This window comes from Aythya marila, assembly GCF_965140915.1.
Source record: "Aythya marila genome assembly, chromosome: 4".
Classification (NCBI taxonomy): Eukaryota; Metazoa; Chordata; class Aves; order Anseriformes; family Anatidae; genus Aythya; species Aythya marila.
Genome location: NC_139045.1, coordinates 6,461,951 through 6,478,201, shown reverse-complemented (window position 1 = coordinate 6,478,201; position 16,251 = coordinate 6,461,951). Strand labels below are relative to the sequence as shown.

General features: G+C 46.5%; 1 protein-coding gene across 1 annotated transcript; it reads right to left on the bottom strand.

The window, feature by feature from the left end:
- Nucleotides 1-6,632: 6,632 nt before the first annotated feature.
- On the bottom strand, nt 6,633-13,387 carry LOC309877341 (radial spoke head protein 4 homolog A-like; the record flags this gene model as incomplete). Its single annotated transcript, XM_082758612.1, has 7 exons — nt 13,306-13,387; nt 12,823-13,184; nt 12,123-12,351; nt 10,654-11,409; nt 8,984-9,128; nt 8,059-8,176; nt 6,633-6,840 (listed from the first exon to the last, which is right to left on the bottom strand). Exons 2-7 carry the CDS (start codon nt 13,179-13,181, stop codon nt 6,633-6,635), a joined length of 1,815 nt encoding a protein of 604 aa, XP_082614738.1. The 5' UTR covers nt 13,182-13,184; nt 13,306-13,387.
- Nucleotides 13,388-16,251: the final 2,864 nt, after the last annotated feature.

Genomic DNA, 16,251 nt, shown 5'->3' with positions numbered 1-16,251 from the left:
CAGCAAAAATCCCATGGCTTGCTACAAGTCTTTTGCTGTCCATTTGTTCTCCAGGCACCTCACCAGCTTTGTCGCCCTTCTCTGCACCCGCTCAAGCACCTCCATGTCCTTCTTGTAGCGAGGGGCCCAAAACTGAACACAGTACTCAAGGTGCGGCCTCACCAGAGCTGAGTACAGGGGGACGATCACCTCCCTAGCCCTGCTGGTCACACTGTTCCTGATACAAGCCAGGATGCCGTTGGCCTTCTTGGCCACCTGAGCACACTGCTGGCTCATATTCAGCCGACTATCCACCATCACTCCCAGGTCCTTCTCTGCCTGGCAGCTCTCCAACCACTCCTCTCCCAGCCTGTAGCTCTGCTTGGGGTTATTGCGCCCCAGGTGCAGGACCCGGCACTTGGCCTTGTTGAACTTCATGCAGTTGACCTCAGCCCATCGGTGCAGCCTATCCAGATCCTCCTGCAGAGCTTTCCTACCCTCAAGCAGATCGACACACGCACCTGGCTTGGTGTCATCTGCGAACTTACTGAGGGTGCACTCGATGCCCTCGTCCAGATCATCGATGAAGATATTAAAGAGGACCGGCCCCAGCACCGAGCCCTGGGGGACGCCACTAGTGACTGGCCTCCAACTGGACTTGGCTCCATTCACCACGACTCTTTGGGCCCGGCTATCCAGCCAGTTTCTAACCCAACGAAGCGTGCGCCAGTCCAAGCCAAGAGCAGCCAGTTTCTTGAGGAGAATGCTGTGGGAGACGGTGTCAAAAGCCTTGCTGAAGTCAAGGCAGACCACATCCACAGCCTTTCCCTCGTCCACCCAGCGTGTCACTTTGTCATAGAAGGAGATCAGGTTCGTCAGGCATGACCTGCCTTTCATAAACCCATGCTGACTGGGCCTGATCGCCTGCTTGCCCTGCAAGTGCCGCGTGATGACTGTCAAGAGGATCTGCTCCATGAGCTCCCCTGGCACTGAGGTCAAACTGACAGGCCTGTAGTTTCCCGGGTCTGCCCTCCGGCCCTTCTTGTAGATGGGCGTCACGTTTGCTAGCTGCCAGTCAGCTGGGACCTCCCCCAATCGCCAGGACTGCTGATAAATGATGGACAGTGGCTTGGCCAGCTCCTCTGCCAGTTCTCTCAGTACCCTTGGGTGGATCCCATCCGGCCCCATCGACTTGTGCACATGGTACTTTTAAGTACCATTCAAGAAGATAAGTTATTCCTAACTTAAGTGTGCAACTTGCAACACCAACCATCTCAGAGGATTTTTGCAATTCCACGTTGAGCTGGTCCCGCTCAGACCTGGTGTCCTGAAGACGTTTTTGTAGCTCATCTTTTTCTTCACTAATGGATGAGATTTGTTCTTTAAGCTGAGAAGAATGACTAGTTCTCTCAGCCAATAGCTGGTCTTTTTCACTTGATACACTATCTAGTGTCTCAGTTAACTGTTGAATCTATAGTGATGGAGAAAAACAAGAACTGGGTTTGTCCTCGTCTCTACACTTCACTGTCAAGTACTAAAATTAGTTGTGTCAAATACGATTTCCAGTAATTCTAAAATTCACATTAGCAGCAAGAGAAGTTTAAACATGAATTTCTAATCACTCAAAAAATAAATAAGAGAAATAGCATTACATCCAGAGAGCTCTACTCCAGTCACCTCTGGTTGAGGAACAGCCTTGCAGGCGCCAAGGTCAGTGCAGAAGGAGGGGGAGAGGTGCTCCAGGCACCGGAGCAGAAGTCCCCTGTGGCCTGTGGTGAGGACCATGGTGAAGCAGGATGTCCCCCTGCAGCCCATGGAGGAGAGCACGGTGGAGCAGGTGGCCCTGCACCGATGGAGGCTGCCGCCTGTGGAAGACCCCTGCCGGAGCAGATTCCGGGCCGGACCTGTAGCCCATGGAGAGGAGCCCACGCAGGAGCAGGTGACCTGGCAGGAGCTGCTGCCTGTGGGGGAGCCAGGTTGGAGCAGTTTCTCCTGAGGGATGGACCCCGTGGTACAGACCCGTATCTGGAGCAGTTCTGGAAGAGCTGCTGCCTGTGGGAAGCCCACGCTGGATCAGTTCATCAAGGACTGCATCCCGTGGGTGGGACCCCACAGCACAGGGGACGAGAGTGACCGAGAAGGAGCGGCAGAGAAGAAGCGCTGTAGACTGACCATAACCCCCATTCCCCCGTTCCCCTGCGCCGCTCGGGGGGAGGAGGTGGAAGAGGGTGGATGGGGGGGAAGGTGCTTTTGGTTTCTTTCCTTTGTTCCTCACTTCTCTAGCATGTTAGTAATAAACAATTAATCTTACTGTCTCCCTATGCAGAGTCTGTTTTGCCCATTACAATAATTCCTGTGTGATCTTCTAGTCCTTATCTCAACCTTTGAGCCCTTTTCATCATATTTTCTCCCCGTTCCTCTTTGAGGAGGGGGAGTGAGAGAGTGCTTGTGGTGGAGCTCAGCTGCTCACTTCAGCGGAACCACAACAGGCAGAAAAGTGTGCTTAAGCAAAACCACACCTAATTAGTTTTCAATATAAAGATCTAGAGAGCACCAAAAGGAAGACAATCCTGCCTAAAGTTCATCACTAGTTCATTTACCCTCTCTTCTTGTAGAAGCTGTCTAAAACGTTGTCAAACTGCCAAAAAGCTCTAGCTAGCCAAACTAGTACAACAATGGGACCGAGAGAACACGCAGAGTACAAAATAGACACATTTCATGTCCCAACTGCAGAGGACCTTTAGAAGGTTCCAGTGACTAAAGACCCCTGCCCGTCACATTTTTCCCCCCACCCCAAGCCATCAATATTAAAGTCTAGAGGCAGAATGATGCTTGACAACAGGCAAGAAGGTTTACCTGAAGAGTACTGAGTGTTTCATCAAAAGAAACAGGAGTGATTGTACAAATAATAACTGTCTTAGCATTTCCTCCAAGAGAGTTCTGTAGAATTCGAGTCAGCTTGCTGTCACGGTAATTTATGAAACTGAGGGGAAAGTAAGAAAACAGATTTAAAAAGTCACTTTTCTATGAAAAAACACTATTGTCTTGAGGTGACAGAACATTTAGGAGAGCTATATAGGATACTATTTGATGTCTAAAGAGATTTAACTTCTTAATTTATAAGTGACTTGTCCAAAAAGAGGTATGTCAACATAAGCACTTACCCAGAAGGGTCGTCACAAAGCTTTTTGATAACTTGGCCCAGAATGAACAAACTCCGATTTATATTGCAGCCTTCTTTCAGTCGGACACCTAGGTATTACACAGTATTTTATTTCTTGAAGATGTATCTAAATGTTGTTTTATTCAACCTGTCAAGGTGTTGTGTTATGTTATGCTCAGAGGGGTTGTCCAGAGTTAAATCTCCAGTACCAAAATGCACTGTGACACAGCAGCACCCAGTATCAAGTCTTTTAGAATAACCCAAATGAATCTGGAAGTCTTTAAAAGACGTTTAGATGTAGAGCTTAGGGATATGGTTTAGTGGGGACTGCTAGCGTTAGGTCAGAGGTTGGACTCGATGATCTTGAGGTCTCTTCCAACCTAGAAATTCTGTGATTCTGTGAAATACTCTGCGAATAATGTTTCAATTTGTACTTTCTCCTTACTTCCTACCACATAACAGGTTTTGGGCCCCTGGAGTGGTGCAATGAGTTGCACAGAAGCCTTCCCAACTTAACAGTGAGGACACAATATATATTTGGCTATCTGATGATATGCTATGCAATATCAATCCAGCTGGATCTCACGCATGTCCATACAGATGACAGCTGGACAAGAACCAGACATATCCCAGCCACTTCACCTTCTCAGAAGAACCAACAGCCTTATACATTCAAAGTCTAGGGTTAACGACAGCTGTCTCTAGTGGACTCACACTACCCAAAAACCATAAGGAGCAGCTTTGTCACCTGAAGTCAGTGCCTTACACACAGCTCCTGATATGCTCACATCAATCTGCTAGTCCATTCCCCAGCACAGAGGGCTTCAGTGCCCTATGCTTAGGCAGCCAGTGTCCTATGTTCTTGGTGCAGACCCAGTGAATCCTTTCTAGCAGGCTTATCCCATGTTATACCTTGATTCCCAAACAACTCTTGAACTATTAGCATTGACCAGTCTGGCTTACGATTCTTTTGAAAGCCTGAAGTAAGTTCAATATTATTCCCACTTAAAAAAGTCAGCAATGCTGACTTCAATTATTGTATCATGGACAGAATCTTTAAAGGATGATTTAGACATAAAACACAGTTGTGTCACTACTGTGCCAGACTTCAGGAACAAAAGATTAAACTCAACACCAAAAGCAATGACGCAAAGACAACAGAGCCTCAAAGAAACTAAGAATGTCAGATGCAGTCGTCCCATTCAACCCTAAAAATGGTTAAGGCCGATCTATGTATCAGGACTGTGAGCCTGACAAGACTTGGAAAAATTGTGTCTGGAGGCAGTACGGTGGATCAGCAGGAAGATGCTTCAAGCAAGAGGATCTCACGTGCACGTCACCCCAATGCTCTGGGCTCAGCGCAGCCACTTGTCCCTGAGATGGGAGCGCTACAGAGGGCATCTTCCACCTCGCTTCCATACCAACAGAGCTCCAACAACACTCTGCAGTGCAGACCAGCACAGCAAAAGGCGCTGAGAGCAGGACGTCGACTCCCAAAGGAGAATTCCTGGCCAGCACTGCCACGCAAACACCGCAGACACAAGCCCTGAGGCATTACGAGGCCGGGAGAAGCGCCACGAGAGAGCTGCGATGCTGCCAACGCCACGGCAAGCAGTGTCAGCGCGCACTCCGGCCGTGCATCCCGCAGGCCCGCGTCAGCCCCAGCTGCTCCTTCCCACACACTCACCGTAGCTGAAGGCTCGGGCACCGCTCACTTCTGAGACCGTGTTCCCCTCGCTCCTCCAGTGAGGCGCCGCCTCGTCCCCCAGAGCGCTCTCCCTACGAGACAAAGCACCCCGCTAAGCTCACCAGCTCCACCCGCACCCCCACGCCGCCCAGCCCCTCGCCCTCGCCCTCGCCCTCACCTGGCGAGGAGCGGCCGCAGCCGCACGCAGACGGTAACGGCCCCTTCGTCAGCCATCCCCGCGGCGCCTCAGCAGCCTCAGCGGCCGCCGGAGCCCCTCGGAGCCGTCCCGCAGCCCGGGCCCGGCCGCCGCCGGCTTCGAACGGGGCCCGAAGCCGCCTCTTGTTGGCCCCGCCGCGCGCTGCCGGGGGCGGGAACGGGGCTGAGGGGAGCCGGGACGGGGCTGAGGGGAGGGCGCGGAATGGCGCCCGCGAGGGAGAGGCGGCTCCAAGGAGCCCACAGAAGCCCCAAACGGAGACGGGAGAACTTGGCACCAGTCGTAGCTAAGATGTGCTTGACTAGAGCCACTCAAGCTCCACCTAAAAGATAGAAAATCGTATAAATTGGCCCAAGAGAGAGGGGATGTGAGGGAAGATCCCACCGTCAGGGGAGACATCATCACGAGGGAATACAGCATCCTGAGGACCTCCTGACCCCTGGGACCAGTCGACGGGCTGAGCCTCTCTTCTCCCCCATTGGGACGCCTTTGGGTGAGATCTGAATACGTGCTTAGAAATCTCTATAGAGTCTTTGATCCTTTTAACGCGTTTATTACTAAGCTGCGCACCTGTAACACCTGTAACACCTATAACACCTCTGTATTTCATGCATACTAGCTTGCTTTTGCAGACAGTCCCTATCGCCGGCAATCCAAAAGAACCTGATTATCTGTTGCTGTAATAAACCATACTTGATTGCATTGTGATAGCTCTCATTAAGTGCAACGAGGGTGAGGGTGGTTATCTGTGATAGTTCAGTGTTCTGAATCCAACCAGACCCCCAGACAGTTAATGCGTTTTTGGTGAATGTCTGACGGGACCCCCAGACGGTTAACGTGTTTTTGGTGAATGTCCGACTGGTTCAGTACCCTGAATCCGACCGGGCCCATAATCAGCTACACCCCTTAACATGACAACGACATAACTTCATCGTGTTGCCTTTTTCTTTTTTTATCTTGAGGGCAGTCTCCCTTTTTATACTCTTCTCCCCACAGCAGTTCTTTTCAAAACAACTTTTCATTGGTCAAACAACTTTGAATGTAACAACAGCAGCAAACACCCAGAAACATCCATGCCTCAATGGCTGGAGAACGAGAGAACCTGGAGACTGCATGGAGGCTCCTGAATCACCCTTCTTTCTTCCCTCTAAGCTCTTTTATATTCCTTATGGCCTCATCCTTAAGAGTCAAATGTTATCTCAATCACGGGGTTTTCCAACCCCCACGGCCACATTCCCAAATCTCCCCCTTCTTTATTAATATCAACCATTTTCTCGACACGAATTACCACTCCATATATAACAATCTTTTGGGGACAGGCAGCTGCAAGGAGCCTACAGAAACCCCCAAAATAAGGCATCTGAAACTCACATTTAAGTTGAGCTTGTTTACGCTCCATTTATTAAAACACTATTCCTCTGTTTGGGAGAGGCAGCTGCAAGGAACCTACAGAAACCCCCCAAATAAGCATCTTCCGCCTACACTGAAGATCAACTCATTTAGGATCCATGTATAAAAACCCTATAAATATTTAATCTTTTCAAGTATTCGTGTTTCCTATTTCTTAATCGTGTCTTCCTCTTCATCACCTACTCATTCTTCCTCGTCTTCCTCTTCTTAGCTCTGGCTTTCTCCTTTGTAGCCTTGAAAGCCAGCTCCTCTTCCACCGTCGGGTCCGCGGCCTCGGTGATCTCCGGCCCGTCGGGGTATTCTTTTTGCACTGGCTCAGGCAGTGCAGGTGTATGGTTTTCTGGGCTGTATTTGTGACCCCAGCCAAAGTAGATATTATTAAATTTCCTGAGGGAAAACAAAACAAAACAAAACAAAAAAACAGTGAAAAGTTCACACCATCTGCCTGCAACAAAATATCTATCAGTGCAGATCCTCTCAGGGCTCCTTACTCTGCTGTGCAAATAGAGTGCAAGCTCCCTGTAAGAGGTGCTTAAAGGAACACATCTCTTCCTAGCTGTTGGATTCACTGCACCCAGCTCTGGGGCCCCCAGCACAAGAAGGATGTGGATCTGTTAGTGTAGGTCCAGAGGAGGGCCATGAAAACGATCAGAGGGCTGGAGCAGCTCTCCTGTGAAGACAGGCTGAGAGAGCTGGGGATGTTCAGCCTGGGGAAGAGAAGGCTCCAAGGAAACCTCAAGGTGAAAGTTTTCAGTCCTGAAGTAGCAAAGCTTTTCAGTACTTAACAGGGGTCTTAAAACAAAGACGAGGAGAGACTTTTTGTAAGGGCATGTAGCGACAGAATAAGGGGTAATGCTTTTAAAGTGGAAAGAGGGTAGATATAGATCAGATATGAGGAAGAAATTCTTTGAGGGTGGCGAGGCACCAGAACAGGTTGTCCGCAGAAGCTGTGGATGCCCCATTTCTAGAAGTGTGCAAGGCCAGGCTCGTCTACCTGGGCAACCTGGTCTAGTGGGAGGTGCCTATGGCAGTGGGGGTGGAACTGGGGGATCTGTAGGTCCCTTCTAACCCAAACCATTCTATGCTTGCACTTTTTGCACAATATTTAACCTTCCACTTAAAAATCACCAAGTGCAAAAATGATGAATGCTACACTCTGTCACTGTGTGATATTGCAGTATGACTCCAACTTCACCTTAGTAACATAGAGCCACTCCCGACACCCACTCCAGTGCCCATTTAAAGCTTCTAGTGGTAGTGACTGTACTGTGCCTAATAGAAACGACTGAAAATTAGAACAAAAGAAATAAGCTCATTTGTAAAAAGCACCACAGACTCAAGAATACAGGTTTTAAGTCCAGGACTGTGGCCAGGCACTAACCGGACATGTACATGCATCAGTTTCATGCTAGCATTTCCAAGGATTCTTCATTTTCAGCCTTGAACACATACTGATGCTGTGCACTCTTAAGTGGCTTTCTCTATCGGTCTCAGAAATAGTTACAATTCAGTCAATACATTAATAAGAAAGCAAATTTGACTTCATCGGGCATGGCTGTGTTCAGCGTATGGTCTGTGTTGTAACCACGTCAGCTGGCTACTCACATGCCAGATGCAAAGGCATATGCTCCAGGCCATCGGTTCGACTGAAGGATTGCAACAGCATATTGGGGGATCAGGTTTGTAGAAGGCTGAGCTGTCCAAGCAGGGATGTTTTGAATTCCTGCAGACAGCCAAACACACGCTACATGAATAAATTGACTTACAAGCCACTACAAAATACTTAGGACTGAGCTACAAGGCTTTCACAGAACTCTGGCAACGGTTATATTAAGATGCACGTTAGAAGAACTAAGTCACAAGCAATAAATGCAGACATTGTGTTCAGACAGGTGGTTTGGATGCAGGGGCAGGTATCACGTGGATGCCAACAGTCCCATACAGAAAGGATCACGTTCTTGAAATGCAGTAGTACTCGCTGCTGTTTCTTTTGTCAGGGATTGTTTATCACTGAGGGATAAATTACATACGTATTTCACCCTGATCAAAGAATGGGGAGTAGAAACATAATTTGCTATGGCTACAGTCTAGTATTTAGGTTTCCATATCTCTATGGGTTGCTGCAGTATGTGCTAGAGGATATAAATTCTTATTTATATATCTATGCATGTGTGAATATGTATTTATTTTTGTGTCCACGCTTTTCTTCTGCCTATAAAGGTGATGGAAAAATAGCTGAATGTATTTCAGGGGTGAGCTGTCTGGAACTTCCAATAGCCTGACATATCTGAACATTTTTTCCCTTTATTCTCAGCAGGACGGTTAACTAGTAAACCCAATCATTTCAGTTTTAAGGTCGATTCTGTTAACCATTTCACATCTGATTAATTTTGTAAAAGAATGTGGTTACCCTACCGTAGCAAACTACATTGTTCTGTGAAGCGTCAGAGGCCTATAACTTCAGATATTTACTGCCTAAATGCCAACAATCCCAGTGGCTCTATCACAAATCGTACTCCATGAGGAGTACCTTCATCTTCAGAGAGTGGAGTGAGAAGGGGAGGTCCTATTTCTTGCTGGAGTTCATCTGGCTCCTCATCTTTCTCCTCCTCCTCTTCACCTTCCTCTTCTTCTTCCTCTGATTTTTGTGAAGGGTTAACCCAAACACAACGACCCTATAACCAGTAAGGGAGAATAATAAATACACGCGACAATCAATGAAGAAATGCAAGCCAGTTAAAACAATTGGTTCACACACAAGCGCAAGTGGGGGAAAAAGAAAAAAAGATGTATTCCAGAACTGGTACATTGTTGCCAGAGAGCTGTACGTATCCTCTTGGCAGAGCGCTCTCTTTATCCCTCATTCATTCCTTATCCCTGCTTACTATTGCAGAATGACCCCATGGCTCTCTGATCAGCTTCCAGCTATTTTGTAGTTTTCAGTTTTTTTAAGTACAATCAATCCATGCTGATACTTATCCATGCTGATACTTATTGGCTGGGATCATATCATTAAGCAAACACATATTTCAATATTCATCTTGTGAAGAGACAGTAACTTGTTGCTGGCCTTCACTGGGCACAAACATGCTGGCATTACCTGTCCCTTCCCTGTCAGGCACGGGCTGTGAATATGCACAGAAGATGACAGAACATCCTGTCCCCGTGCACCTGGGCCCAAGTCCAAACAATGCACGTGAAAAGTCTTACCTTGTACTCTGTATTTCAGTTCAACAATTACTGAACACAGAAGGCACGAGAAAGACCACAGCATCCCATGTCTTTATGCCAAATTATGTTTACAGTGAACAGAAGACAGGAATTTAGTTCAATCCTTGCCTGTTGTCTGTTGGGTTTTGTTTCCTTGCTGGGTTACCAGTTATTGCAAGCTGAGAGATGAACACTTACAGACTTTTAAAGAATTAATTCCTTTTAAAGTCTGCCTTGTTTGTTAGCTACCAGTCGGAGGAACATTACAAAATGTTCTCAAAATTCTAATGGTAACAGATTTTATTTTTAGAACTATTGCTTTACTGGCAATAAAATTAAACTTTAGTTCCTAGCACTTGCTCTTATTTTACACTACCGTTCTTAAGTTGGTATCCAGGAAAGATGACTGCATTAGTACAACCTCTTTCCAGCACTAACCTGATACAATAAATATTTTATGCTACAATTTTATTTACACTGTTTTGGTTTTAAGTTTTGAAGCTTTTTTGTTTGTATGCTTCACAGCAGAAAGCAAGCAACGGAAGGTAAACCAGAAGAAAACACCAAATAAGTTTCGTTTAGCATACAATCACAAGCGATCTGAAATTTAGCATCCTATTCAGGAAAACAGAATTAAAAACATTTCTCTCAAGCGAGGATTTCAGGAGAGGTAACCCAATGTAGAAGACTGCCAGAAGTAATTATCTATCAAGGCCTAATCCTACATGATTATCTAAAGATAGGTTTGCACCTGAAGATGGAAAAAATCATGAAACACGTGTAGATTTAGGAACCTTCTAATATTTAAATATGTGCAACACATTTATATATGATAGAACGTTTCTAATACATTTTCTGTAGGAAATCTTTTCAGTCCAGTCCTGTTTCTGGTGAATAGTTCAAATGGGTGGGTGAGGGGCTTCATTTACATCCTGAAGCACTACCGTGAGAATGGTATCTGAGGTCAGCGTGGCCTATGGGAGGACCTACCTGCTTTAAAATACTCGGCACGTAGTGTACCCACGTGGAGAGAGACTCCACCATTTCAGCCACAGAAAGAGGCTGGAAATCCGGGTTTTCTTCACACGTATCTCTTCCTCCTCCCCCTTCCTCATCTTCATCTTCTTCCTCCCCAAACTGGTAAAATCCAATGGGACAGACGTGGGTTCCTGCTGAGATCCGAGCTATCTGTGCCCGCAGGTAGTCGGCCTCATTTCCAGGGAAAGGAGGGAAGCTCACAACAGGGGCATCCAGCCTGCCAGTGAAGAACTTCTTGATTTTCCTGGCGCAGACAATCTGCGCTGGTGTCACTGGAGGCAACTTCACCCAGGCTTTGCCAGGCTCATTGCAAACAAAGTAGATGTATTTGTTAGCCCCAGTTCCGTTTTCTTCTTTTGGGATGACAGGTGGGGGCTTATAGGTAGACTTTGGTGGCTCATCTTCTTTTTCTTTCTCCTCATCTTCATCTTCGACTTCACCCAGCCCTTTCTCTCCTTCATCAGGAACCTCTTCTTCCTCCTCTGTTTCCTCCTCCTCTACTCCCTCCTGGAATTGCACTTCAGCTATAATATAGTTCATCTCCAGGCCCAAAATTTTGCCCCAGAAGCGACATGCCTGGATTGGCTGGGCACTAATGAGCTTTTTAAGGGCAAGAAATATGTGATAGTATTCATCTTTGCTCAAGCCAATTCCAGCCTGCTCAAAATAAAAGGCTGTTTCCATCACATTAGGCAGAGGAGTCTCTCCCTAGTAAAGGAAAGCGTGAGTTAGAGCTGAGTAATAATAAAATTATCCATTTGAAGGATTGAACAATTTATCTACTGGAAGTCATACTTCACTTTCCTATAGTGCGCTCTCTCCAAAAGCTCTGCTGACATTCATTTACATCTCCCACTATCACTTAGAAAAATTAAAAATGACATTGTGAGGGTAAAGAAGAGAACACAGATGAAGCGCAGCTTTTAGAATACAAGATCTCAATTTTCAAATTCACTTTTAATTACTGCAAAGTACAGAAAGAATTCTCACGAGGGATCTCCACAGGACTTCAGTGCTAGCACACGTTTTCTGTATAAGAGGCCTTGATGCCTGGAAACAGCGCTGCTGTGTTGCCTCGTGTTTGTGGCACAAGGTTCAACAAGCGTATGAGAGATACTGTAAACTTTCCTTTCTATTTATCATCTCCAGAACATCTGTGCTTTTAAAAGCTCGGGATATGAGACTTACTGCAGCAACTAAATTCCAAACTACGTAACCAGCTGTGATTTCTTCACAACTTGACACGGGACCAACCGAAGTGTGAAGAGGGTACATGCTACTGTGGCTGTAATCATTTCATGCAATCACGAGAGGCAATATTATGAGGGAGACCACAACTTCCACCTTTTCCCTTCTGCCTTCCTGCCACCCATCTCTCCAGTATATTTGATATCTATTGGTGCCTGATAATAACTCGCTACCTTTTCATCTAGTTCTTCATCTCCTTCTTCATCTGACTTGAGGAACAAACTTTTACTCCTCTCTGCAGATTCAAACGTTGGAGGCATTGCAGGTTCATCTTGAAGAGTATCCATTTTTTTCCGAAATTGAGCCCACTTCACGTCCTTGCTGATATTCTCAATTATGTCTACCACATTTGTGGGCTGTTCATCCAGGATCTTTGTCAGCGTATTAGCAAGATGATCGTATCTGTCATAGGAATGTAAGTATTATTACTGACCTACTATTACGGAAGTCTTAGAATATTGTTTCTAATATCAAAAGTACAAGGTAATCACCTGGGCGTCAAAGAAATCGGAACAGTTAGATGCAAAGGGATCACGCACCATTTTGGGAAATTAGACTTGAAACTAGCCTCTTTGCAATGTAATCAAGAGTAGCCTCACCTTCCATTTTTCGTTTACCCTACATCTGGCCGAGGAGCTAAAGCAAATTCAAGCCTGGCCTTAATCTAATCGAAGGCTCTTTGAACACCCTAAATTCCCTTTGGAATTTGGATTGAAAGGGGCCGGACACACAATTATAGCATAGCGATTAAACGCTGCATTTATAACATGTTCTGCTTTTCCACACTCTGCCGTCCCTGACAGCATAGCCCCTTACCCTGTCACCACTACTCTCATCCTGCCCCTTTCCTTCTTGTCTCTTCTGCAGACTTACAAGTTGAGGCCAGATGTTGTGCTGCTCGTCAGCAAGTAGGCTTTTGCATTCTGCACTGCCAGCATTCGGGCTTCGGGATCTGGTATCGGATCGTCGTACGGGCTGTATCCTGGCTGATAGAGCCCGTAACCGGGCTCGTGTGGCTGGTAGGGGCCATGCCCATCCTCATGGGCTTGGTAATGCTCCTGTCCTCCTCCGTACGTCCGACAGGCACTTCTTGGCTCCTGTCTTTGGCAAGGGTCAGATCCCAGTGCTCGCGCCTGATCCACGCTTCGGCTGGCCTCCTGCGAGTCCTGTCCCTCTGCATACAGCTGGCTGAATCCTTCTGGCCCCTGGTGCTCAGGAGAGGCTTGTTCCATCCCCTGTGGGCGACACCGAGTTCGGGTCAGTAATTTACAGGGTGCCCGGCCGGCACCGGCTCGTCAGCAGGGCTCTCAGCAGGGGACCGAGGGCGAGACCCTCCCTCGCAGCCCCCAGCCCTACCTCCTGGCGTTCTGCTCCCGCTTCTGACGCCCGAGGCCCCGACTCCTCCGGAGGAGACCGCCCGGGGCTCTCTCCGGGCTCCTCGGCCGTGGCGGCCATGAAGCGGCCGCCGTTGCCAGGGGCGCGGGGCCCGGAAGGGGTGTGCCCGGCGGCAGGGCCGGACCCCGCCGCCATTTGGCGCCGCGCCCGTGGGGTCCGCCATCACGGGTGGGCTGCGAGGGGCAGCGGGCGGGGGTCCCCGCTTCCCCCCTGTACCCGAGTGTTCAAATGCCCGGGACGAGGTGCAGGGGAAGAGCCTGCGGGCTTCTTCCTCGAGATCTGCTTGACAGCGGTGTGGTAGCGCAGCGGGGGATGCAGTTGCAGCTCCCTCAGGTGTCGTGCTGCAGCGCTACCAACTACAACAGGTGGTTGAAGTTAAAGTTTAAAAGCTTCACCGTGTGGCAGAAAGCTTCTCGTGTAAATCATCTCCTGCGTTGCTTATGGTCAGGCTCACCTCATCTTCTTAATTGCTTATGGCCAAGTCAGTAAAGATCTCTTACTAGCTGACTAAACACGTACCTAGTATTCGATGAGGAGGCTCTAAAACAAATAGTTGTGTTTTTCTTAAGCCCTTTGGCTAGCACATTTGAACAGACATCTAAAGCTGGCCGGCCCTAGAGTAAGTGTCAAATGTTTTCTAAAAATTTGACGTGAAAAACAGTACTGTGCCAGGGTATCTGAGGGAAGAAATTGATGCTGTACTCATCTCTACAAAATGCCCTGTTCACATTATAAAACCAAATACCGCAGCTATTTGACTGGTAAAACATGCTTAATCTGTGATCAGTGGATGAATTAACACAACTTTTCATAAATGCAGTTTATTTTGGGTACTTCTTAGAAGTAACCAGAAAGAACGAATTCTGATGAGGCATCGCAAATTGCTTTCCAGTTCCAAGAGGGAATGCCAGAAGTACCACTGAGGAACCCGACTCTGAACAGCAGCAACAACAAAACAGCTTTCCACATCCTTTCGTGGGCAAAAGGAGAATTTGAAAGTTCCCGTACAACATCCCTGTGATGCCAAAAAGTAAGGTAACGTCATTAAAATGTTAATTCTGCTGAGTTTCAGCACGAAGAGGTTTTGACTTCCTGGTATGGGCAAGGAATTTGCCCAAGTTCCTCATTTTGCAGGTGTATTTGCAGAGCTTACACATCAACTGCAGAGGGCGCGACAGTGCTTGTGAATTGCTTTTTATTTGCTCTCTGTAGTTCTTATTTGGAGGAAAACCTTGATTTGTTGGTTAGTAATTAATTTCTCTAAAATGTATAAAATTGTCGTTATTTGTGTAATGTCATGTGAGGCACCTGCTCAAGAAAATTCAAGTGCTTTGTCTTTACAATCTCTGTTAGCAAAGAAAGAGAAAATGAAGAGCATGTGTAATTTGCTATAGTGTTACTCTCTGCCTTTCCTATTATATAGATTATTAAATGTACGAGGGGCTCAGGGCAGAGAGTACCTCAGTGCAGAAGGATGTTTTCTCAACATGGTGTCGTGAGCTCTTATCAGTAAAGAAGAAGAGCAACTGAATACATACAGTAATACTGCAGAATTTCACTGTGGCAAACACCATCAGTAGGATGTGTTAATTAGCTGAAGAGTAACTAAAGTATTTCCTAATGTTTTCTCTTTCCAAGGGAGATGTGCTAATGGCTTGTGTTGATACCTGACCACAGCAGATGCAATGGTCTCTCTTGTACTATGAATTCAAGACGCTTTTCCAACAGCACTTTTTAAACTGAAATCTTGGTGTCTGCTGACTTCCAGTCGCAGGTCCAGAGGTGACATATAAAATGCCACATGTAGAACTGAACGTTTGTTGCACTGTGGTAGTTTCATTGCTGAATTTTGAACGTGCTTGCACTGGTAGGGGAATCTGAATAGAGCTTCCCATTTCACATGGGAATCCTTCTGTGCTCTGTTAATGTGAAGGCAATCATTGAATTAAAAAGCCCAGTTGCAGGTCCCACAGGTGTGAAGAAGCTTTCACCATCAGACTGGTAAGTAGCAGCTGTAACCACTGAGGTGGTTCCTGTGAGGTGGGCAAGGCAAGTGTATCTGCATTTTGCCCTTGTCTTAGGAGCTGGGTGCCAATGCTTTCTGTGCAGAAAATATTCCTGCAAGCAGCTGCCAGGTGTGCTGTCTGTCAGCTCGCTCAAGAGGAAGGCCTAATTAGTCAATTTTTAGGTTGCAAATCATGTTTCAGGCTGAAGTGCCCCTGAGCATGTGAAGATGAACTTTACCTTCTTCTTTAATGTATGTTTATGAATTAAATACTTACGGTCAATCTGCATGCAACTAAAAGACTTCAAGAAAAAAGGTATGAAAAGACTGTGAACTACAAAACTACTTCTTAACGTTTTTTCTCTGTTCAGAAGCTACAACATTAATTTCTCCTCAGTTCCAAAGCAGTTTCACACAAATTTATACTCAATTAAATACACAAGTGGCTTTAACTATGTAAATTTTCTTTTATTCTGTTTTTTTTTTCTTTTTTTTCTTTTTCTTTTTTTTTTTTTTTAAACCCTAAGCTAAATTAGTGCTGGCAGCCAGAGGTGCTTTTCAATGAGGCAATATTATTAGGAAGACGAGAGACCATCATCCTTCTGGAGGGGTCTGATGGGAAATGTATAAGATGCTTTGCAGAGAATAATAATCATTTGTAGAAATCCGATGCTGGTTTTTGCTCTTGCTGAAGTCGGTGGGAGCTTTATTATGGACTTAGTGAAAGTAAGATGACGTCCTTTGTCATTTCATCAGCACTTGACTCCCATAACCTGGTTTGTGTGGATGAACAGATTTTAGTCCTGATTTGAAGGGGAGAGTTGCCATGGTTAAGGCTGAGCATGACTTTGCATCCAGAGGTGTGAATTGTGTATTTTGCATCCCCTCTGAGTTACAGGAAA